The sequence below is a fragment of the Vidua macroura genome, chromosome 7, assembly GCF_024509145.1.
Source record: "Vidua macroura isolate BioBank_ID:100142 chromosome 7, ASM2450914v1, whole genome shotgun sequence".
Lineage (NCBI taxonomy): Eukaryota > Metazoa > Chordata > Aves > Passeriformes > Viduidae > Vidua > Vidua macroura.
The window spans coordinates 36,802,415-36,827,890 of NC_071577.1; the positions used below are offsets into that span (position 1 = coordinate 36,802,415).

The 25,476-nt window shown below is 37.7% G+C and overlaps 1 protein-coding gene across 1 annotated transcript in view; it reads left to right on the plus strand.

The window, feature by feature from the left end:
* ARHGAP15 (Rho GTPase activating protein 15) overlaps positions 1–25,476 on the plus strand; it is a 320,784-nt gene that overhangs the window by 198,341 nt on the left and 96,967 nt on the right. Inside the window, exon 11 of the mRNA XM_053982387.1 lies at positions 19,959–20,036. Coding sequence (XP_053838362.1) covers positions 19,959–20,036 — 78 coding nt within the window. The remainder of the gene's footprint in view (positions 1–19,958; positions 20,037–25,476) is intronic.

Here is a 25,476-nt window from a genome sequence, read left to right on the forward strand (position 1 = left end):
CCACTGAACGGTTGTGTTCTTAGCTATCAGCTCATGGATTTAGTTTTTATTCACGTACTGTTTTTTTATTTGTTTTTCTGAATTTTAAAGCAAAATCACTGCGCACAGAAAGAAACTCAGCAGTGATCTGAATAAAGGATATTAATTAGTACATTTTCCTCTGTAGACAAGGTTACACACAATAGCCAAATGTAGCAATATTCTCCCACAGATTAAAAATGTACAGGTTGTCATTAACCATTGGCAAGATTTCCTGTTTAGTTACAGTATTTTAAAATGAATACCAAAAGGATATTCATTCTGAATGTATTCTGCTCTAACTTAGATGAGAGTTTGGTTATTTGTCCCCCCTTGTTTGGTCATTTGCTTCTTCACCATTTCAGAACAGGGGCGCTTTCTAAGATCTGATCTAAAAAAATCTTATACCATAATGCATATTTATCTATCCAACAAGGATTCACTTGTGAAAGTTATAAAAATGGAATGAATTCCACTTTTCCAGCCTCTTTTTGTATTTTTAGTTATTGAAGTAGAACTGTGAAGCAGAAGGTCTTTCTCCATTTTCTCAGCCATCTTGCAAAGCTGGTAGTGGAATTTAATAAAGAGAGGCAATAAAAATGTGCCCATTCTTGGATACTTGCAAGGAAATTGTCACATTTAATTTATTTTTTTTTAAGGAAGCTCAGTTTTTCTCTTCATTCTTCCTGTACTTTTGAATTACTTATAATAATTAGTGAATTATTCATTCATAATTTTTGATGAACTTCTAGTCCTGATTATTGAGCTAGCCAGACCTGTGCCTCTAAAGTCAAAACTATCTTGGGAAAGTATGTTATATCCTTGGTATTTCATGCAATATTCTAAATAGAAAAATCTTCCACGTCTTTGGTGTGACCTGGTGAGGATAAGAGAATAATTCTATACCATGCAGCAATCAGATTGGAGGAATACAGGGACTACTCAAAGATCTCCAGCATCTCTGCATTTTCTGTCTTCTCAGGGACTTCAGGGGAAAGTTTTTGATGGAACATCACATTCTGTGGGTTTTTGTTGTTTGTTTTTTTTGTTTTTTTTTTTTTTTTGTTTGTTTGTTTGTTTGTTTTTTGTTTTTTGTTTTTTTTTTTGTTTTTTTTTTTGTTTTTTTTTTTTGTTTCTTCTTTTACTTTGCCATCCACACCTACCTTGGATGGACCTCAGGCTTTTCTGGGGGCTGTCGACCTGGCCTTTTCAATCTGTATTCCTGTTTTTCAATCTCTTTTTCAATCTGCTTCCTTCTTCTCCCTGGGAAGTGTCTGACAGGTAGCACCAGCCCTGAGCTGAGCAGTGCAGGGAGGAGAGCCTGGGACAATCCTCCCACTGCTCTGTAACTCACACACAGCTCACTTCTGCCAAGGGTGGGGCCCATTGCAAGACTTTTTCGTGTTTCTAGGCCAGATATCATTTCCAGTCATTTCTGGAGTCGCCTATTTATTTTGTTATCCGCGACCCTTTAAAAGTCCTGGCTGTATTTTTTTTATTATTATTATTATTTTTGCATTTTCTTTTTTTAAAAATATGTGTAAGGCATGAGTAGAACGCATTAAAAAAAATAAAAATATCAGTCTGTGTTGTACCTCAACGACATGCCATCCAATACTTCTCATAGTAGTGTTTTATCGTGTGAAAACAGTCTGATACTAAACTCTTTTCCAGGGAAGATCATTTGTCTGTGTGTCTAATGACAGAGTAAATGAACACCCCGAGCAGTCAGTATCCTAAACCTACCCAGGGTATCCAGTGTGGCTTGGGTTTTGTAAAGAAATACAGTCCTAATGCTCCAGGGAAATATAATTTAACTTTCATCTCTCTTTTGAAACATCCTTCATTTTCTCCCTCCAAAATCCAAGTTAGAGTTCTCAAATCAGCCTAAATGACTTGAAAAATGACACTGCAGGCAGCAAAGCTGGTGATTACAGGTACTGTTTCCATTCCGAGCTGGACGTTGCAGATATTGTTTTCTGTTGCTTTTCTTGGAGCACAGGATGCTCTGACAGGAATGATACACAAAATTACATATTTGATTCAATGCCTAAAAGCCACCCTGGGATCCATAACCTTGCTTAAAGATTTAAGAAAGACCTTTAGTCCACTTCTGAGAAGGTTCTTAGCTTAGAAAACTTTATCTTTCAACTTTACTTCTTAGCAGCTGTTATGTTTTTTTGCAGTCGTTTGTTTGACAGGATCCAGTTATAGGTTCCGATGTCTGTTTAAAGAAACAGGGAGGTTGTTGGCTTTAAAATTCCCTTACTGCTTGTGTGTTCAACATTTTCCCAGGCTTTTCTACATAGTTTGCCAAGTAAAGGGACTGACCTTTTGTAGCAAACACTTTTTCATTTCTAAATGCTCACTTTGATTTTTGTCCCATTTTATGCTCATTCCAAACTGTTTACAACCCACTAAAAATGACTGTGAATTATATGTTTGTGTAATGGATTCCTTTTGTGGTCGGAGTGGAATGTTTACTTTGAACAATTAGTTATCTTTGGGCAGATTATAGTGACCTGAAAAAAAGAAGGGCTAAAATTATTATAGTACCTTAACTATTTCCTTTTGTTATCTTCTCTATGTGTCCAGTGTATTATTTACTGGGTTTCATTGCACTGAGACCCAGGGAACAAATCATGTTAAATAAGAGCAGTGACAAAACCCCCTCTGAGTGTGGGGCTCTTGGCTTGGGGGTTGATCTGGGGTAGCACCAGTGAGAATTCAGAGGGCACCATTAGGCACTTAAAATCTGGAAGTGCAATTTTAAGAAGGCATGGTTTTGAAAAAAAAATGAACTTCTTGCTCTTCAAAATTCAGATTTCTCACGGTCTCCAAGGTCTGACACCCCAAAGTGCCTAAAGCTGATACTGATTTTGGCTTTAATTTACTTAGTGTCCATAGCTGTGCTTGATTATGCACACGATCATTGCAGACATGCAGACACACAGTCTCATGATGCAGAATATTCAGGGTTTGAGGAAGAAAATGACTTTATGGGCAAAGATAAAGTAGCTTATGGGATGTAGTAAAGAAATACAGTCATCCCAATGGAGAGAAATAAAGATAAAAATGGCATTTTAAACTACCTCACCTCCCAAATGCCATGCTGCCCTGTGACAGAAGGTTGTGTCTCTTTCATCAGTTTTATCTGTTAATCTAAAAGCTAAAGTGCAGCTAAAAGCACTTTAAAACCTATTTATAAAAAAAAAAAAAAAAAGAAAGTGATATTTCATTACCTTCTAAATCATATATCGCTTAAAAGGTAGTCAGTATTCTGGTAGAATGTTTACACAGAGGAGAGTTCACTTATCTCAAGAAGTTAAGCAAAGAGGAAATGAGTTTTAAAAAATATAAAGTATTGTGAATATATTGCTAGGAAAAAAATGAGGTTTTAAAAGAGTCTAATGCTATCTCATTTTCTAATGGAACAAAATACTGCAGAAGAATTTTAAAAGAAAAAAATCTCAATCATCTCCTAAAGCTGAGGATTCCCATGCTGGGGTCATTGGCTTTGGTGTGGTGGAGTGAGTGGATTATAAACCAGTGAGGATGGCAGAAGACACAGAGCTTGTGCAGCCAAGGGATGGATTCACAGCCACTTAAAACCCCTAGAAGTTTACAGAATTGTTTAGGTGGGAAAAGCCCTCTAAGATCATCGAGTCCAACCATTCCCCCAGAACTGTCATGGCCACCACTGAACCATGTCCCTAAATGCCACATCTACACAGCTTTTAAATCACTCCAGGGATGGGGACTCCACCACCTACCTCCACCTCTGTATGTATTATAATGCTCATGATCAGTTTGAGTTCAACAGCATGTTCCTCAGGATTTATTTAGCTTAAGCAAAATTTTAAGTTTATTTGGTACTCAAAAATAGTTCATTCCCATCCCTGAGGACCTGAGGGAGGCAGTAGGAAAGTACAGGGTAGTTGTGCCAGGGTGTGCTCACCACCATCTTGGGCTCCCAGTAAATGCACACTTCCCAGCACAGTTAGACCAAACCCATCAGCCAGTGGCATAAAGGATTTGTTCTGGCAAGGCTTCCCTGAGGAGGGAAACCTCAGGAGACTGACCTATCCTGTCCCATTTTATATTTCTGTCTGAGTGCAGGATTATTCTCCAACAGCACTTGGCCCCTGAACAACCACTGAAATGTATTGTGTGTTTTTTTTCACTCTTGTATCTTTCTATCCTCAGAGCAAGAAATTCTTTATGAATAGCATTTTGTTTCCTACAAGTTCATTCACTGATTTTCAGTACTTATTCTCCTCTGGAAATGCATTTTCCAAGCTCTTGTTTGATTCTACCAGGCCTACACATGCTTCCTTGCTTACTCTGATATAATTTTACATTCTGTTTCCAGTGGCTTTAGAATTCAGTACCCTGAAAGTACAGAGATCATGTTGCTCCACCAACTGATCTTAGCCCCCAGTTCTGCTAATTTTGTACTGTTCATTCTTTCCCACTTTGGAATAATCTATTATGCTTGGATCCAGGCACGCACTACAAGCTAATACTTCCATGAAGAATGTGCAATTTGTACTGTTTAGCTTGTGATGAGATTCCTTTTATGATTCTATCTTGTTCCAAGGAGGCTTCTGCTCCCAACTTTTATATGCACTGAATGTAAAAGAAAAGAGAAAAAAAAAAAAAAAAAAAAAAAAAAAAAAAAAAAGGGGGGGGAACAAAACAAACTGATAGGAAAAAAAATTGCATGCACACAAAAATATCCAGCAGTTCAGAAGATAAAGCCTTTTTGCAGGGAATTCTAGTGTGCAGAAGAAATCTGTTTCTGAGGGCATTGAACTATGTTTACTTTAAAGTGGCCAACAAGCATAAACTCAAACGTACAGATGAATGCAATATAAAACAACAAAGTTCTGAGAAGAGCCCTTGCAAGTTTGTGATTTAAAATGTTTGGTGCTTTTATTTTTTTTTAATTCTTTTTTTTAATAAACTCTTCTCTTGAGTAGAAATTAAGAACGGTTGAATTTAGCGCAAACATATTGGCAAGATTTCCTCAGCCATTTCTGTCTTCAGGCTCAGGCAATCCCACTATAGCCACCTTTCTTAGAGTAAGAGCCAGTTAATAGTGTTGTGCAAGGTCCAAGTCAGAGTTGGCTCTGAAGGGTATTCACTCTGGGGCCTCTGTGTCTGCTAGAAAGCCACATTCTGAGTTAGAAAAAAATATCAAGAAGTGTCAACAGGAAACATCACGGAAGGGCATACAAGACAAATTAGAGAAAAGGAGACAACAGACAAAAAAAAAATTAAAAAATTGAATAAAAGCCTTGTAATGACAAGGCACAAAAGAGAATAAATATATAATTATTTAAAAATTTTAAAGAAGAGACTCTAAGTTGGTTAGAAGAGGAAAAAGTCGTAAACCTGGCAGTTGTTTTAACCAGTTGTTGTCTTTGTCATAGTTACCTGATACCTGGTTCATTGATTAATCCGTTCCAGAGGAATGTATCCATTTCTATGAAAAAACGGGGGGATTTGTATTTTAAGCCATGCCAGTAACAACAAGCAGACACTCAGTGTTCACCAGAGTAACATTTACAAGGCCTGGGCCAAATTCATGCCTTGTGTAATTTTATTGCTTTTACTGGAATTACACCAGAGATGAGTTTGGCCTTTTGCCTTTTTCTAGCATTGTATAATATATCTATTTGTGAACATGTAGAAGGAAACAGGGCATTTTGTCTTCCGAATTTTCCATAAAATCCTGTTCAATAGGCATAATAAATAAAACAAACCACTTAACCTACGAAATAAAAAAGAATCAAACAACGTTTTCTAGATATTAAAATAATGTTAATACACTTTGTAAATCAAGGAGTTGACACTTGCATGCACTGAAACAAAAAGTCCAGAGAAATTTAAAGCCAGCTGACTGTGTGTGTGTGTTACTAGCTCTGTGCCAAAGAGGGAATGAAGGTCCTGACTCACCCCCTGGTCAAAGGCAGATTCAGGGAAGTTCACACATGAGGGTATTCACCTCCCAGCCATGAAAAAGGTAAAAAGAGAGACACAAAACTCCTCTTTTTTCCCCCTGAATAAGCTGAGGCTGTGAGGCACCATGCCCTGGTACAGTACACATGCCATCACAGACAAGGAGTTGGCAGGGTTTCCACTGCAAACCCCATTTAGGCTTTGCAGTTCAGCCATTAATAGAACACTTTGGGCTAACACTTGACAAAATGAATCTTGGCCTAGAAGAGATGTTCACTCGCACACAAACACACACAAAAATAGAAGTTACGTCCATTAAGTTCCTTTAAAAGGAAAAGAGGTGTAATTTCAGATCCTTTCAATATCTCTCTGCTTAAATAGGAAGTTGTATTTTTTAAAATATTATGGAAACATAATTCCACAATGCAAACTAATCACTTTTCCTATGGGAAAAAAAGAAAGAAGCTACTACAACTACACTGTAATTTTTTCAAAAAAGTTTTACAGCAACAAAACACACTAAAAAATAAGTTTTCTATATGCCACACTGTGGGGTCAGTTTAAAAAAAAAAAATCTTTTTTTTTTTTTCTGCCTGCAATTCAAGAGAACAAATAACTGCAGTTGTATTTTATTACTTCAATTATTTGCTGTAGCAGCTTGTGTTACATCAATGTTTTAATCATATAATACCACAGTCTAATGGGATTGATTCCTACATGAGAGAAATTGTACCAACAGAGAACTTCAGGAGGAAGGCAGAGGGCAAAGGAAGAGAACAGATTAAAAAGGAGGCTTTATGTGAAGGCTTTCACTTCTTTAAGAGAAGATTTCTTTAGCTCATTTTGCTCCCCTGAAATTATAAAACTGATATTATTAGTAATCTAATAACAGAATTGTCCCTAAACTGGCTACTGCATGATAACCCCCAAGGAACTAACACGTTTTTCAAAGATCTCCAGTTGTCTGTTGGCTCAGCAGATTGTTCCATTATGATCAGGATCCACACAGATCATGGATGCAGTTTTATACCAAACCAACTTCTTTTGTCTTCGCTCAAACAATGGTTTGGGAGGAACGGCATAGATGTAAATGAGAGCAAAATGTGAGCATTTTGTTTCGTAACACAACAGACCTCTGGGATCCTCCAGCTCTCTCCTTGTGGTTCCTTCACTCACCTTTTGTGGTGTCAGAGACGACGCCTTTCAATTAACTGAAATTTTTGGGAAAAATATATGATTGCAATCAGAAACTGCTTTCTCATGCTTATTCTGCTTTGAAGTGGATAGAGGTTTTATTTCTTCCTATAATTCCTGCTTTATTAATACAAGCCTCTGTCCACCAAGGCAGATGGGGACTTGAGGGACCTGAATAGATCTATTCTGTTGTCAATAGTTGTGCCTTACAGTTAAGGAAATGGGTCAGAGTTTTGTTGTTTCAGGCCCTTAAGCTTTATCTATTTGGAAAAAAAAAAAAACAAACCAAAAAAAAAACAAAAAAAAACCCATAAATACCTAAATTTTTGTTCAAGACTTAAAAACAAAGGACAGGAACTTGTTTAATTGCTAAGACTATGGGCCATTAACAGGTGATACTGTGACTCCTAAAATCACCATGGACTCCTCCGAACCTCAGGTAAGGTGATATCTCTGAAATGTCTTCACTCAGAAGATAAGAAAGTCCCCAAAAGGCAGAAAGAGGTTGTTCCATGCCTCTTTTCTTCACCTCCCCAGGAAAAATTTCCCCCAATATTTCAAACCATATGCTTTGATTTGTCAGTCCTGAGCTGACATGGTGTTATGTGACATAACACACCAAAGTAGCTGCCACCAAATGCCTTCCCCGTGCCAGCAGTAACCACACAATGCTGTTGGAGGTACCACAGCTTTTTGTTCACTTAGAAATGAAATAATTTTGATGAGTGTATGGTATCAGTTAGCAAGTGTTGAGTTCCTCATGGTGATACTGCTCATGTTGACATAAATGGAAAACGGATCAGCTCAGAAACCTTTAATAAGAAAAGTTCCTTCGTGCGCTTGTAGTGATGCCCTGTGGAGCCACGAAAACTAAAAATCTGTCAGCATACTTGGTAGAAACTTTGTTTCATGGTTCTCTAACTCATATGATTGAGATTAAAGTGAACAAAATCTTGGCACATAGCTTGGCAGGCGAGAAGCATTCCTGTGTTTGTGTGTGTGAGACAGAGGGACAAAGAGAGGGGGAAATTTAGCAGCCACTCATTCGGTGTTAAATTATCAGGTGCTACATATTTTTAATAAACCTTAGTAGAAAGATAAGATACATCCTCTACTATTGAAAACTACTTTCACTTAGACTATAAACTTGACTTTGAACCAGCTGAGCATCTCCTCTAACCACTGAAAACAAAACCATTCAAATTCTCCAGCCCAAACAAATTGCAAGCCAGACTTGGATCCAAACAAAGAGGTGGAAGGTTCTGGAAGGGTGTTATTTATGCAGGCAGGTTTTCCTACTTTGATACTAAACCAGAGCAGCTACAAAACACTTAATTTAATGCCCTGATCTGTGACCTGCAGGACTGTCCTCACAGCAGTGGCTGCAAAGACACAACAGTTTTTGATACTTTTCAAACTCTCATGATGTGGATGCCTGAAAAGTCTCTGAATTTGCACACTATAAAGGGTTCACAATGGTGTCTTTTATTATCTCTGTTTCAGTTGCATTCTTGTGTTCTGATATGCCCTACATTAAAAACACAAAGGCCACAGCTTACAGCAAGAGGTTTCTGTTAGAAACCCTGCAACTGCCTTGGATGTCTGTAGAGTAAATGTCATTAATAATTACTGGAATTTTCACCAAAGAAGGAAATTAGATATGGAAAGCACTTGATGCCAACTTCATCTTTCCAAGCCTTCAGAAATACCAGAGGGCCTATGTGAACCCTAGTAAAAGGGATGAGATTGGATTTCTACCTTCCTTGCATCATTCCATGCCACAGTCAGCTTTAAGACACAAAGACAATGATTCAAATCAAATTCCTTCCTGTAGCTTTAAATTACATGAAAATATCAAATGATATTCATATTTTTGCATTTACTTCACCCAAAATTCAGCTAACAGATATCCAGTGCATTTTATTGCCAGCAACTAGGATTGTTTTCTTATCAGAAGTCAGTATTTTTATGTATTTCTTGCATGTCTCAGCTATGTTTTAGTTATATAATTTGTATTTCTTTGCGGTTTGTTTTTTTTTTTATTTGCATATTTCAAAGCAGAAAGCAATTTGTTCCTTTTCAGACAATAGTTAAAAATCCTTTTTTGAGGAGTCCCTGAGCAATTAATTTCAACTTTTGTGCTATTTTGGTGTAGTCTATCCTGGAATACGTGTCAAACCATGGCACGGAAACTAAGAAGCTGCTTCTGCCAAAGTAATGAGGGATGCACCAGTCTCTTAAGTTTTGGTACTTATCACTCCTTGTAATCCAATTCAGGAGTTTTATGGTTTCTGCAGATACCTTGACTACATCTTTTGCTGAGTGTTGCTTTGCTGATCAGATTTTTCCCAAGTTAAATGGAGGGGGGAAAAAAAAGTTTTAAAGTTTTTAACCTGTTTGGGGACAGAAAACACAGTGGAAATGTCAGGGAAAATAATCTATATATATAGTTTCAGAGTCTTGCAGCTAAAATGGCAAACTAAAGTGGAAAAACATGTAAGAACAATAGGTTTGTGTCATATTAAAATTGATGTCTCTGTTGTTTCCCGTAGTTGTGCTTAATGTCACTGTTTCATAACACTAAATATGAATTTCGCAAAACCAAGAAAATTTTGCTCACTTCTTAGACTAGAGATTTATCACACTAAGAAAGGTGGTAGGGCATTCAGTGGAATCCCATGGTTTTCAATATTATTCTGTCTTTAAATGTGAGCAAAGTACACTGAGAAAGACTCTGTTAAAGTAGAAGTTATCTCCGTGTGCACATGCACACACACCTTTGTGTTATCACTTTTATATGTTGGGCAGATCTGCAATGCTAAGAATTCAGTGAGTTGGCATTGGATAGCTGTGTGAATGCTTATCTTCCAAGAGAGCCTCTGGGTTTTCCTGCAACACCCAAAGGTGTCTGATAGTGTGCCTTAGACTAAAGAATCTACTTTTTAAATGCTTACTTCCTCTTAAAGATAAAAAGCAAACACAAAGATAGATGCCTACAATACAATGTGAGTAACAAGGACCACTACCAACTGCACATTAGAGCCCCAGCTCAGATTTTAGAGCAGGGTTCTGCACATACCTGTTAGAAACTCAGAACCTCTGTGTTTCCTGTCCCCAGACAGGTCTGGTTTCTAGTTGCAGGACACAGACCCAGCTTTCTGCGCTATGCAATAAAACAAGTGCTGCTATCAAGTGCCCCACTGATATTTCTTTAGCTGCTGTTGAGCTGCAACAGTTAAACTCTGCCTTGGCATCCCTCCCCAGTGATGCTCAGGAGCTGGAGGATATGTCCATGGAAAGTTGAATAGGACCTGATCCTGGAGATAACAGAGATAACCTTGAGACATCTAAGGCTGGACAGAGCACAGTGTCAGGTTATCAAGTAATGGATCTGTTATAAATAGTGTTTGGCCTATCTGGACTCCTCAGCTATCTCTAAAACCAAAAAATTTTGAAAGAAGCAGTTCTGTGACTTTCAATTTGCTTCCTAAATATCCCTATTCCACCTTAAACTTCCTATCCCAGTCGTTACCACAAAAACAAAAAAAAAAAAAACAAAAAAAAAAATTGAATGAAAAATCTCTTTGCCAAGCAAAGGTGCTGCAGACTATAAAATGCAATCTTTACCCATTTTGGTTGAAGGTTTTGTTTGCCCATACATACACTTCCAACTGTTCAAAGTCCAACAAGAAGCAGCACTAGTCAGGATGGGGAGGTGACATTGCTGAGATCTAATTTAATCTCTCACTATTGTGAAAGAGGGGAAAAGATTTGTCCCTACTGTGCACTAAATTCTGTCTAAAATCAGCAAGGGATGTTTGGAGAATTGTAGCTGTCCCTTAGCTTTAACCACAGTTCCTACTGCTGGTGTCAGTGGACCTGACTGGAAGTTCTGCACACTCCAAAGAGGCCATTGGACCCCCTCAAAGTGCAGTTTCCTTTAGTGCTCTGCTGTTGCTCAAAAAAAACAAGCACAATGTCGGTGATGATGGATCCCCAAATGAAGCACAGTTCAACTAAAGTGGGAGGATTTAGCAAAATGCATAAATTTCTTGTCTGCTACTGTCTGTAAGAGGCAGATCTTTACAGTGAGCCGAAGTCACAGCTGGCTTTTTCTGGAATGGTTTATGCTCTTGACCCTCCTCGGCTGTATAGCCAATAGGGAGTTGTCAGGCTACATGTGTTTTTAAACTTCTTTCAGCTAAATCAGAAATCCAAAAGCAAAATACAGCTCTCAGCAGTATCATGTGGAGTTGTGACACTCCCTGGAGGGCTGGGGTACATAAACCAATGAATGGATTACAATGAGGCATAAATGTAGTATTTTCATCCATGACAGATATAATCTCGAGCCTGTATTTTTCATGTTACTTAACTCTTTCAGAACATAATGTGTGACAGAAAATGTCTTATAATGCACATTGCAGTAAATATCAGTCAAGTATGCTTTATTGCTGAGCTCTACATGTTTCCAGAAGTTAACAGGCACAGCTGGGATATAAGAAATGGCAATGTTGTATATATTTCTTGAACATACAAAATACCTTGGCTCTCTTCTCCCCCACCCTCCACATTACATCCCCAGCTGTTCTGATCATGTCACACGGTGGATGAGTTTTTCCATCGTCAGCTTCTCCTAAAATGATAACCTTTATTCAGGCTTTCATCCTTCCCAAAATAAACAGCATTATCCATATTATCATCACATTCAAGTTAGACTATCAGACTGTGGCACAGAATAATAGAAATGGAAGGTGGTAAACTACCTGTTGGTAGCTGTACCTAGCAGAAAATTCTCAATTCAGGTAACATTTGTTGATTTTAATAGAAAATCATAGAATTATTTACTTTGGAAAGGACCTTAAAACTCATCTCATTCCACCCTTGCCATGGGCAGGAGCACCTTCCACTATCCCATTGCTCCAAGCCACGTCCAACTTGTCCTTGGACATTTCCAGGGACGGGGCATCCACAGCTGCTCTGAGCAACCCATTCCAGTGCCTCACCACCCTTGATCACTCTTGGTTAGCATGAAAAAAATTGTACTTGATAAAGCAGCAAAAAGCCAAAGAAATGTTATTTTATTTCAGATGAATTAAGGATTGGTCAGAGTGGACCTCCTAACCTGTACGTGAGAAGCAGTAACTGCAGCAAATGAAAGGGAATTGGAGTGGTGAAGGAGATATTACAAGAGAAAACAAACACGTAAACAAAACAGTAATAGGCATTCCCAAAATTAAATACTAATGTGTTACAGAGAGAGAACAGCTACTTCCAAACGTTTAGCAATTTCAAATATTATACTGTGTTGCATGAAGACAATGTTATTTCCTTTTAAACTGCCATTCCATTTAAACCAGCAAGCTGATGTGTGTACTTGAGGTCTGTATTTGGTAGGCATTTTTTCCCCTTTAGCATAAACCTTGTTGATTTAAAAAGTGAACAAAGATGAATCAGGTGGTAAATGTATTCATGTAATCATTTTCATTAATAAGCTGTTATAAATAATAGAGGGAAGGTTTTAAGTGTATAATTCTCTGTCGCACAATTGAGATTTTTCCACATCTTCAGCAGTAAGTTAATTAGAATCACCTGCATTTTCTTGGGCGGACACCAAATGGATTGCAAACAAAAACAGATTAAAATAGCTGTAGCTCATGGCATACAGATGACAAGATGCACAAAGAGGACAATCAGGCAATGAAAACCTCCTCTTTTTCAAACATTTTTTAAAGGAAATTCAGCTCTTGTGAGTCGCTGTAAAAAGACGTTTGTAAGTGTTTCGCTGAAAGACTAGAATGGCTTTGTTTCTGATCCCATGATGAGTGAAAGAAATGTTTAAGAAAGATCACTTTACAGAGAGATTCAGACTGAAATGTGATGACTGTGATTCAAGCCAAGCCAAAAATTACAGCTCAGAATTAAAGGGGATGGACGTGGCTTGGGAATCCATTTTCCCACATTCCTGAATCTCAATCATCCCAGCCAATGTTTAAAAGAAAATACAGTGGAAAGCAATGAGGTCACTTTGTTTAGCTGCAAGAAGTGGGACTAGCAGAATGGCAAAAGTATATATTGGGGGTAAGGGCAAAATTACAGTGAGCATGCTGCGTGTTCGACGGCTTCATTCAAAACAAATAGTCTCAAAGCTTAGTTTAGTTTCTTGTTACAGGCAGCCTCCTGAGGAAGTCTTGTTGTTCCTGGGGCTTTTAAACCATAAACTTCTTGAATGTCAAAGCACAGCACAATAGAGAAGACGACAGAGGCAGAGCAAGCTTGATTTGGGCATTAAACAGCAGCCCCGTGTAGCAGTGAACTGTGTGCTCATTTAAATTACACTTGCTTTGTACTCTTGCTGCCCTTATTTATTTGTGTATAAATATCTAAGTGGAAATTCTACCATCGAGTGATATGAAACAGAACGAAGTATATCCTCCATCATATTCACTTGTTACTCATTCTCAGTATGTAATGCTCATATTCAGTGTTTTAATTGCTTCCATTAAACAGTTTCTATAGGGTCTTGAAAACAATAAGATCTTAGTCAAGCTTTTCTCCTTTCATTGCATCTTGGAGTTATTACTGCAAGAAAAAATGAGATTCTCTTTTTATGTAGGAATGCCCCTCATCTTCTTGATATTATTGCAGTCAAACATAGAATTATTTCTTTTCAGCTAATTTCCTAAAGAGATTCACCAAACCTCATGTCAGACACCTCCAATAGAGCTGTTTCATAGCCTTTTAAGAACTACTACAATATTCCCTCTCCTTTCTTTCCCCCACTATCTCTGCCTTTACTAAATTCTAAAGCAGTGTTGGATTTCTACTGATCATAGAAAAAAGAAAATTTTTTTGATGCTACCTTGAATTCAGGCTTGCTGTCACAGGTCCTGCAGCTAGGCAGTGCTGGAAGGAAGTCCAGTACCTTTAAATCACATAAAATGTACAGATGGAGAGGGCATTTCTCTGTCCTCTCTTTAATAGGAAGGAACAAAGCTTTTATTTTCTATTTCATGTTTTTTGCTTCACTATCAAGTGCAGTGCTTTACTACGGATTCTATTTGTAGCCCATGCAGAGGTTCAATCTCGTCCCTGCTTCTTTGACACTCCTTTATAATCCAAGGCATTACATTAGTCCTGTTTGTCGCAGCACTGAGCTCAGAGATCAGCTCTTTATTTAAAGTAAACTTCAAGTCATTTGTAGCCTAAATCCAGAGTGTTGGGTGTACCTTGTGTTTCTCCATACTAAACCTGATTTTGCCAGAATGTGGCTGTTTGAGGTAGTAGTTGAGATCTTCTGTAACTTTACCTGTCCTTGACATTATTTAATTTCTCCCTGACCTTTGTGTCATCTGCTTATTTTGCCAAGGGAATTTTTTTCTCTCATTGTCCCATCTCTGATAGAGGTATTAGATGGCATTGGATGAGAGCCCTGCTCTCGAGAGCTATGCCAGTTCTAACCTTGCTAACTGATATCTCCCATTAACTACCACATTTTGAGGTCTGTCACCGAGCCAGATTTTAATCCATGTAATATATGCCCTGTTAATTCTATAGAATGCAAGTGCTTTGATCAAAATGTCATGTGGTACAAAGTCAAAGGTGGCACGGAAAGCCAAACACACTATTTCAACAGCATTGCCTTCACCAAACAGACCTGTCAAATATTCTATTCCATCAAAAAATGCAACAAGTTTGCTAGACAAAGCTCTGATTTCCATGAAACCATACTGATTGGGATTAATGATATTTTGTTATGAATTATTTGTTCATAGTGCCCAGAATTAATTATTTAAACAGACTGTCTGTGACTGAGGTCAGTCTAGCCAGTCTCCAAGAGCATCACTCTTACTGCTTTTACAATACCAGAATAACTCTTCAGCCTTAGTCATTTCCAAATATTTCTCTGTACTTTATTTCCACATGTGAGGCACCAATGGAAATGGATGGTTTTTACAACAGTGGTTATCTTTTTGTCCTTCGGATTGACTTCCAGTATCATCCAATCTTTGATCTCCCAGGCCTGTTTAACCTCTGTCTGGTACAAGTATCTAACATGACATTTTTATGGCACCCATTTCCATGGTAGCCAGGTACTCTCTCTGGACAGGGGATGGACCTGTTTCCCTATTAAATGATATGTTGCTGGGATGTTTTAAGCCTCAAAAGTGTGATAATCTGCTGGGAGGAGAACAAGAAGGGGGTAATTCTGGTGATCAAAACAGCAGCTTGGTCCCATCAGAGCAGAGCCAACCCCAGTGCCAAACCCTGCACTGCTCCAGGAGCTTTGGGCATATACAGCCCCACCCTCTGCCACACCAAGAAGCAGGACAGGGATGTCAGCAACATTTTCTGGGGTGTAGCCCATGCTTGCTTCATGGTATTCATCATTTTCACCTCTGATTTCCATGGCTTCAGACAAAAAATGTTATTTTTGCTCAAACATTCACCTGAAACTCTGGGTTCGTTTTGTCACCCTATGCAGATACATTATTTTAAAGTCAAATTTTAGTGTGTTAGGTTCATTCTTTGCTAGCCTTCATGATTTTCCTTCTGCTGGAATACATATATTGGTCCTTTTGTGAAATTTCATTTCTGTTGCGCATTTTTTTTTTTTGTTTTTCTCATCACATTATTTTGACATGGATGTATTTGCTGCATTCACTCATTTCTGCTTCTTTAAATGATTTCTTGCCTCACTTTTGTGCCCTTGGTAAACTTTAAAAAAATTGTTTATAAATCAGATATTTATGGTAAGATGCATATGAAAACATGAGGAAAGAATTATAGTTTTAGGGAGAACATATCCTGATAATGACCTCTTAAATATTTGTAAAGATGGCCCTGGGCATCTGAGCCCACAAAATAGTTTATAATACAACAGCTTGATTGCATAATGATACTTTAGTTTTAAAACGTATGATCTTTCTGTTTATGGGAAGGCATAATAGGCTCCTTTGAAATACAATAGTTTTGCCCTGAACATAACTGATTTTAAATGAAAGGACTAACTAAAGAATGCCTTTCTTCAAGTTTGTACTTCACTTTGTTGTTGAATCCAGCACGATGGTTTCTTTTACAAAACAGGCCTGGGGACCACACCTATTTCAGGATACATTAATTGTGAAAGTTCCCTGGGTTTTTATGCAAGAAGTTACCTAGTGCTGCTTTAAATTCTAAATCTTGTTAAAAACCAGAGAAATTTCTGTGTACCACCACCCCTTTCTCCCTGCACATAGAAAATTTCTTTTTATATTCAGTTTGAAGATAATTATCAAATAGAAATTAAGATTAGACAGTATCCAGTGTGATTTGGGAGAGGGATGTTTTTTCTATGCAACAGAACAGAGTGAGTGAGAACATTTAACTGCAGACAGTTCATAAATCATCTGGACTACCTCAATCAATACTCAAATCTAGTATTTTAAAATATTTTTTTTATAAATATATCACCTGAACTCTGATTTTCTTCTGTCAATATTTTGCTGAAGCACCTGGTTCCAGCTCAAACTGGTCCTAGATCTGACACTGGCCTGCATTCATTGTTACTTCTGTTTTGGATAGGAGTGCAAGAAATATTTTAAATAAATATATTATTTAATTAAATAAATTAAATAATATATCTTTTAACATCTGTGCAGTGCAGAGTGACTAAAACTTTCATTATTGCTTATGAATCTCAGCCAAGCCTGAGTCCAGTTGCCTTTTAACTTTCTCATCAGGAGCACCTGTGTATTTTTTTTAAACTAAAATAGTTAAAATTTGCTATAGTTTGGCAGCTGAACTGATGAGTTCTTGAGTAAGTTCTTGTTTTCCTACATTTCTTATACCATTACAGAATTTAGTGTGGAAATCATTATTGTGCTTTTGGCTATAATTACTAATTGCAGGTCCATCCTGTTCTCAGGTTCCTCATTAAAACAAACAGAAACAGAGTTGGAGACAGGAATATAAAGCAAATAAAATACTTGTTCTCCTTTAGGGCAAAATCCAGTGATTTTTTTTTTCCCCGATAAACCCCACTACAAAACACAAGAAGGTCATCCTATAGTGAACTAAAGCTGACTTTATTATAACAAATATTTTTTCCTGAAAGTCTCTTTGCCACTATACTTAAACTCCAGCACCAGATAGGAAACTGGGCAAGGTTTTTGTTTCATCTTGTTCCCTAAGTATTTATAGCCTGCCATGAAGAAACACTTACAGCAGTGCAGTGATGTTTTTATTCTTGACAGAGGTACCCTTAAAAGTGAATTTGCTTTGAAAATTGTTCATAGAATCAGGATATAAGAACTATTAAATATACTTCTCTCTCTCTTTCCCTGCCTTTCTCCTTTGTGCCTAATTGGATTTCCAAAATAAGTTGTTAACAATCTAGCTAAGATAATGTGGTCATGAAAGGGATGTCCAAATCCACCAATTTGCATTGGTTTGGTTTGGCGTAACTTTCAAAGTTCTTGGAGCAGAAAGCTGATGGCACGTGAATGTTATAATCAGCTTGATTTTTTTTTTCTAGTTTTTTTTTTCCTCTGCCATATTGTATAGTGCCCAAATAAAATGCTAATCAAACTTCATTTCTGGACCAAAATTAATTTATTAACAATAATAATGCTGTTGTGTACTCCAAACCATGTTGCAAGATGTAATAGCCACCAATTTACAACACAGCTTGTTAATTTTCACTTGATCTGGGTGATTTATGCAGGTTCCAAATTGATGCTCTTAATGTGAGACTATTTCACCCAAAGTGACATGGATTGTTTTCACTTCCATATAACCAATGAGGTTAAGAACTGAATTGAGTTAGATCCAAACAAAAGTTAACATTCTGTCTGGTGGCTTGCCTGTTTGTTAGTTTGATTTATTTTTCCTTTTTAATTTCTGGTTTAGACTTCAACTTACATGATGCAATTCTCAATCCTCTACCACAAGAGTCCCACAGTCCTATGCTGGGAATTAATTTTTCGCTCTCTGCTTAGTAAAACAGAATTAAACTCTTCAGATTTAGGTTAGAATTGCATTACTTAAACATTTCAGTAATTTCCATTTGCTCATATGTTATATATCCAGCAGATGGATAATTTCCAAGATTTCTTGATTACTAAATCCTTTTTGATTTCTCTTAAATAAACTTTTTCTTCATCCCTCTGTAACCAAAGGGGAGATCTCCCTGAAATGAAACATCACTCTCAGTATGATGTTACACGACACCCACAGGTGCAGGGTAGAAAACTATCTAATAAAACACACAGAGAAGCACAGAATTATTATTAATAATCAGAGAAGAAATAATTATTAATTTTTAAAATAAGTTTTTTAATGCAAACCAAATCGGGATGTTCCTGGCAGCATAGACTCAAAATTTTGTAAAGAGACAAAACAAGCATGCAAACACACAAAAGTTTTTATTTGGTGTTAGTCTGCATCAAAAGGAAAAGTAAGTTTTTTCAAATATTTCTAGATCAGTGAGAAATGCCTACAAGCACTTGAGTCCACTGGTCATGGCACTCGTGTGCCAAGGCGTGGTGCGAGTGTCAATAAAGACTTGAAATTCAGCTTCTTCTTCTTCAGATCTTATCACAGCTGGGCTTCTAAGCTTTTACACTTGTTTTTACTCTTACCTATACTTTCAGATTTCCTTTTCCCCCCCACCTCAAATTGGAAAACTATTCCCCTAGATACATTGTCAGGGAGTGTCTCCTGAAAATTTTTGGGTTTGACAAATTAGCATTTTCCAGAAGAAAAGCTTTCTCTGAAACTGCTTGCCAAAACCTAATTAAAACTTGTGTTCCAAGGGATAAGTAGCCTTTAAAAAAACTGGTTTGTGAAGTTTCTCTTGGCTTCTTTTGTACTTGCAAGTTTTAGATCTGAAATGACAATGTATGTTTTAATGGGTTTGATTTTTAAGCACACAGGTTGGGTCGGGGTTGCACCACAGTGAATTCTCCTGGAAAAGGAGAGCAGTTCCCATGCGCTTTGAAATCCTTCAGCTATGCAACAGGGGCTGGAAGTGCTATTTTAAACACTCATATCAACAGAGCTTGCTGCAGGAGATAATATGTCACAAAAAGGAGTATGACATCTAGTTTCACCTAGAAGATAAACCTTGAGTAGATATGCAGGGAGAAACAAGACTGTCGGGTTGTCCTTGAAAAGAATGGCCTATATCAATGAAGAAATGTACTCCAGGGCATATGCTACTTGGGATATTTAATTTCATCCTCAATCCTGTCTGAGCCACTAGGAAGGATATAGTAGAGAAATGGTAGTTGCGTGGAGTCTCACACACGTCGTGATTTCGGGGTGGGCACCTCGGTAATTTATTTTCAGAAAGGTCACAGCCTCAGAAATTCATGTCTGAAAGCCCAGAGCCCAGACAGAGAAGTTTCCCTGGCACTATTGATGCAAACATCCCGCATTCAAGCAGGGCTGGTACGGCACCGTGCCTGTCCCAAACAGCCCTTCCCGATGAGCACCAGCACCAATTACCCCTCGCTTTCCTGCCACACTCAAAGCCCCTTGCAGAGCCGTATTCTGCTGACAGAATTACAAGATAATTATAGCTAGGTGTTTTGTATTCACTTAAGTTAATCTCCCACTTTTATTTTTCATTGCTGCTTTAATCAGTGAGGAGGCACTTCAGTTGTTGTCAGGTGGATTATTTTTCAGTCGCTCGCTGCACTGCTCTTCCTCATACTTGCGAGGGTGCTTCTGCCTTCCTGACAGACGTACAAAGAAAAATACTTCTATGATCTAAAATGAAATATGTGTTTCTTTTTCAGGTCTAGATGTTGATGGAATATACAGAGTTAGCGGCAATCTGGCAACAATACAGAAGTTACGATTTGTTGTCAATCAGGGTAAGTGATTCCTCCACCCTGGTAATGTTTTGTTTAGTACTTAACTGTCTCAGATGACAGTATTTCAGAATCTGCTATACATTAGTGGCATAGAATGATGAGCCCTGTTTTGGAAAAGAGAGGAAAGGGAAGGTAGAAAGATATTGCACAAAAGGAAATGTCAGCTAGGAGAGAGGAAAAAGAGCAGAGTAAGCAGAGGAAAATAGTAGTTAAACTTGAGATGAGAAACAAACAACAAACAAATCTAAAAATATGGGAGGAAATGGAGATGTGAAATAAGGTGGCAAAAAGCAAAGCATATGTAGAAACCAAGGAATCAAAGTGAGGGGGAAAGAAAAAGATTAAAAGGAAAAATAGCAGATTGTTTGGATGTTGAAAGTTAAACAAAACCAAAAGTAGAGCAGGGATCCAAAGGAAACCAGTGAAAGAGAAAAAGGTGCTGAAAAGAACTTAAAAGGAAACACTAAAAGTGGAGTATTGGCTCTGCCAAAGTCAGTGGAAGATTTACCACTGATTTTGAAAACACAAAGGTTTGACCCCAGAAAATGAAAGAGGAAAGATGAATATTTTGGGGACCTGCTAACCAGAATTAGAACCATCCTGTATGTATTCACTGAACATATTTCCACAGATTCTGTGTATAATAAACATGTTTCCATAAATACAACAGCACGCTTTTCACTGATGTGGCCTAAAGAAATCTAACATTGATCAGCAGATCCTGTAACAGGCGTGGAAGCTGATATTGAGAACTAATAAGGATACAAATACATTTATCTCCAAATGGTTTGCTACTCTTACCAAAGACTAACTCTCCCCACATTTAAATGCTTAGCAAATATCATCAATGATAGTGAACCTCATGATATAAAAATAAGAAAATAAAATCAAGTTTCTCAGAAATTAGGAAAAATACCAAATCTTAAATTGCATTAAAGACCTTATACACTTTTGAATGAATCAAATATAAATGTGAAGCTGCTGCAACATTTTGTCCTACTTTTTATGATCTTTTTATGTTACCTGGAGACTTTTACCAGAACTGCTAAATATTGTGTATTCTGTGTGAGGGTGATAGCTGTTGGAGAACAACTCCCTCAATTAGCTTGATACTATACATAAACTAAGACTTTTGACTCAGATATTCTCATGAAATTGAGAGATAGGAGAGATGTAAAAATAGTCCCACCTTCAAGCCTCCATTTACATCTCTAGGGAAAGTTTCAGGGGATCAGTAGGTGTTTGCCACCTCCTCAGCTGCTCCAGATTAGTCTCATCTTCAGCTGAAACTGAAGGGTGAACTCTGGTTTATGAGGAATCAGTATTTATGCCAGCAAATTCAGCAAGACTGAATAAATCATCATTTACCAATCAGCCTCACGGTTTTGATTCATTACTTAGGTTCTCTTAAATTTATAGTTGTTGGGTATTTGTGTGTCAATAATGAAGCCTGCCTTGGCTTTCAGATGACTGTGAGCTGTATTTTGTTTGGAGACACACAGGCAAAAAATGGGATTTTCTATCCTTCTACACTGCCTGAGCTCTTTGCTCAGGAAAAAACTGTGCCATAAAAATAATGGTCCTGTCTATCATGTCTCGTGGCATCCAAAGGTTAACATACTTGAGGTTAACATTACTGCTCAAGTTTTCACCTAAAACAGATGGGCTGATACTGTAAAGCTAGACAGAAGTCTAAGCTGGCTTTTTGTAGCAGAGAGGGACCAGACACCTTTTCCTTCTGGTTTATACTACTGTGAAAAATTAAAATATAATGGTGGAGTTAATAGTACATTAAAGCCACTCTTGCACTGGTTACTTAAGGCATGTGGAAAAAAAATCTGCCTACTGAGTGACCAAAGGAAATTCAAAGAAAACTAATGCCCCTGGAGAGCTATGCCATCATCTTATCAGTTATGATAATCACTGTTTCTTATGTGAGTCTTTATTGATGAAACGAGGGCATTCATGTGTTTTATGTCACGATGGAGTGGATTTTTGAAGGGCAGTGGTAATATCTATCCAAATCCCCTTTACATATCCTTTAAAATCCTGTCTATAAAAAAATTTCTGGTCTGTACTTAGGTTTTTCCTCAGGTAAATGCATGCAGAAATGCTGATTTACGTAAATCCTAATGCCACCTACAGTCCCCAGGGGCGACCCCAACGCCACATGAGGGAAGTGGAAGACCTGGGCACTGTAGCTCCCAAAGAATAATCCAGAAATTTTTAATTATAACATTCAAGAGGGAGCAGAGACACAAAGGATAGCCAGACACTGTTTCAATAGTTTAAATAACATCCTTTTTCTGTGCTAAGTAGGAACCTGCAGGCAGGAAAGAGCCCACTGAGCCACGGGTACCTAGAAAATGCTGCAGGGAGATGGGGAAAATAGGATTTATTTGTGGTGTGTTTGGGAGAGCATTCTCCTTCCAATGTGCCCCAGAGCCTGGAGTTCCCTGTGAATTAGGTGCTGAGGTCAGCAGCACTTTCAGATGGCTTCATGAAGGGAAAAAAAGTTACCAGGAAAACTACTGTGTGCTCCCAACCTTCTTTTTTCCCATTCTCTTGAAGCTCTGCAGTGGGATAATGGTTAATAACTCACTGTCCACACATCCCCATCCCTCAGTAATTATTGTGACCTCCTCGGGTCGATCCCTGTACCTTCATTTTTCAGTAGTTAACAGTGGGAAAGGAGTATTTATACATATGATTTTACCATAGCGACTTTTTTTCCCCTTACTTTTAGTTAAAGTTTAATTTAATTATAAATGCAAACAAATGTTCTGACAAAGCCTATTTGCATTGCAGAGATTGACTGCAATCAGTTCTTTTACAGGCCAAATACTCATTGGGCTCTTTATTCCTGCTTACTTTGCCATTGTGTTACACCTACATTTAGAGGATATAAATAATATTTATCACACTGAAGATCATACAAGGCACTCTAGGCTGGCTGCCATATCAAAGTATTTTTTATTAGAATAATCATTAATTAGAATATAGCAAAGCTTTATTTGGCTCCTTTTCCTATACTGTTAATGTCATCTGCAGCATCAAAAATTAAATGAGAGAACTGGTGAATATGAAAGGAAAAGAAACTAACAGTTGACAGCTTTATCATTAAAAAAGAAATAGGAATGGCAAAAATATAAAAAGACTTTTGAAATTCTGAATTTTGGGGGATGAAAAGGGCTTTCCAATTAAAAAAAAAACCCCAAACCTGGTATCTTTTTAAATTCTCTGAATATACTTTGTGTTTTGCTCTCATATCTTGAGGTAGGCAGCTCCTGAAGAGGGTTTTGGCCTTGCCAACAGCAGCAGAACAAACTACCTTATTTACTTTATCCCTCTCACAGAGTTTTGTTTTTCCTATAAAAGTCTATTGATATCACACCTTTTTTGCTTCTGTGCAACAGGATTATCTTTTATCTATGATTTATTTTCCCATTAAGAGCTGAAAAGATCAGTTGATCAAAAGTGGTCTGGGCTATAACATCTCTCAGCACTTTCAAAACTCTAAGTCATCATTTTTCAAATCACTGAATCAAGGCAGGAGAAGCTGCTTTTGCCAAACTGACATCAGGAAATTCGTACTTTTCTTAGTCTATAAGCACTGAAAAATTTGGGGTTTAGAAACGAAGTCACCGGGCAGTCAATATTTTAGGCTGAGCCCCTACAGTAAAGGCATCTATATCAGCTGGAGACATTAAACAGAAATACCTATTCCTCTTATGATTTCCATATTATTGGTCAAGTCTAAAAATTGAAATGTTAAAAAAACCAAACAAAACCAACAAAACAAAAACAAACAAAACCAAAAAACGAGAATGAATGATAAAATGATAACCAGAAACAGACAAGGTACTTGGAGGCTGCTGATTTTACACAAGGTCTAGTAAGCTGAATACTTTACATGTATTTATAAGGATATTCTTTTAGTTCACACCTGTAGGAAAAGGGATAAAATAACGTTTATGGGTCTGCTAAGCCATGTAAGGTGTGCTGGCAGTTCCAGGGTATGAGGTACTAGTGAAAAGATCCCTTGTTCTGGCCCAAAGCCCCGGGGAGGGTCTGGCATGGGTCCAGGTGGGGCTGCCCAGAGTCACTAAGGCACCACTACATGGACCTGAGGACAGGGGGGAGGTGCTTTTCAGCAGCAAAACACTACAGGGATGGGGCAAAAAGTGCCTGAAAAAGGAAAACAAGACCACGGGAAGACTTTTCATCCATTAGAATTTGTAAGTAAAAGTGAGTTTTTCTTAGCTTTTGTTGAAGCCATTGTGCTGATTAGAGAACCCCAGAAGGGTTTGGCTTGGAAGAGACCTTAGAGTTCATCTCTTTCCAACACTCAGCCACAGGGAGGGACTCCTTTCACCAGGCCAGGTTGCTCCAAACCCCATCTGGCCCTATGCACAGGGTGTGTGACACACATTTATAAGGACTTTTTTTAATGTTTTATGAATGTGAGGACATTTTTTGTACTAAGCCAGGTTCCTTGTCCTGCTTCCACACACCTCTCCCATCAATCTTCAGTTAACTCCATGCTGAAGACCTGGGACACCTGGGTGAGGAACTGGAACATTCCTTCTTTATGCCTCCTGTGCTAATCTGCTCAGTGGCTGGAAAGGCATTCACTTTCTATGGCTGTCAATCAAGCAAATTCCAATGAGTACTAAATTAAACTGAAAAAAAAAAATTAAACTGAAAAAAAAATAGAGATATAAAGAGTTGATATCACACTGCTGAAACACTAGGATTGTATCCCAATACATACATGTTCAGGGAAACTAACCATGGAAATACAGATTTCAGTACTTATTGGTTCATTCTGCAAGTGTTGGCTCATGCATAATACAAGAGTGTTCCTAATTGTCTTTATATCCAAAGCTTTGTTTGCAAAATGCTGGGTGTTTGCTGTGCAGATGACCTTTGCATCTCTTTATTTCATTAGGAATACCTTGTGTGTTAACTGCAAGGCACCACAGACCATCCAAAGGTCAATGATTGTGTTTTTACAGCTCTGTTACTCTGCTACGTACCAAAGCAGGGGCAAATATGGGAATTTTTACAGAGGCTAAATATTATGTTATTGCAGAGACATGTATTTCTTGTGGAACACGGAAAAGGACGGCCAAAGATATCCAAATATTCCTACTTTGAGGCGGGGGGTAAAGTGAATTTAATCTCATCCTTGCATTGCCTTGCAGTAACTAAGTAAAAAAGTACTTGGGCAAAAAAAAAAGAATTCAAATATTTCTGTTGTTTCTTCTATGAAAATTTAGCAGGATATGATTCAGTTTAAGGAAAAAAATTAAGAGTAAAGTTTGAACCAGAAATACGTGAACTGATTGTGAATATTTATTAACTAAATAATTTAATAATAAAGAAAATGCCTACTTGATTAATTGTTACAGAGTAAAAATTACAATAAAACTGTCTT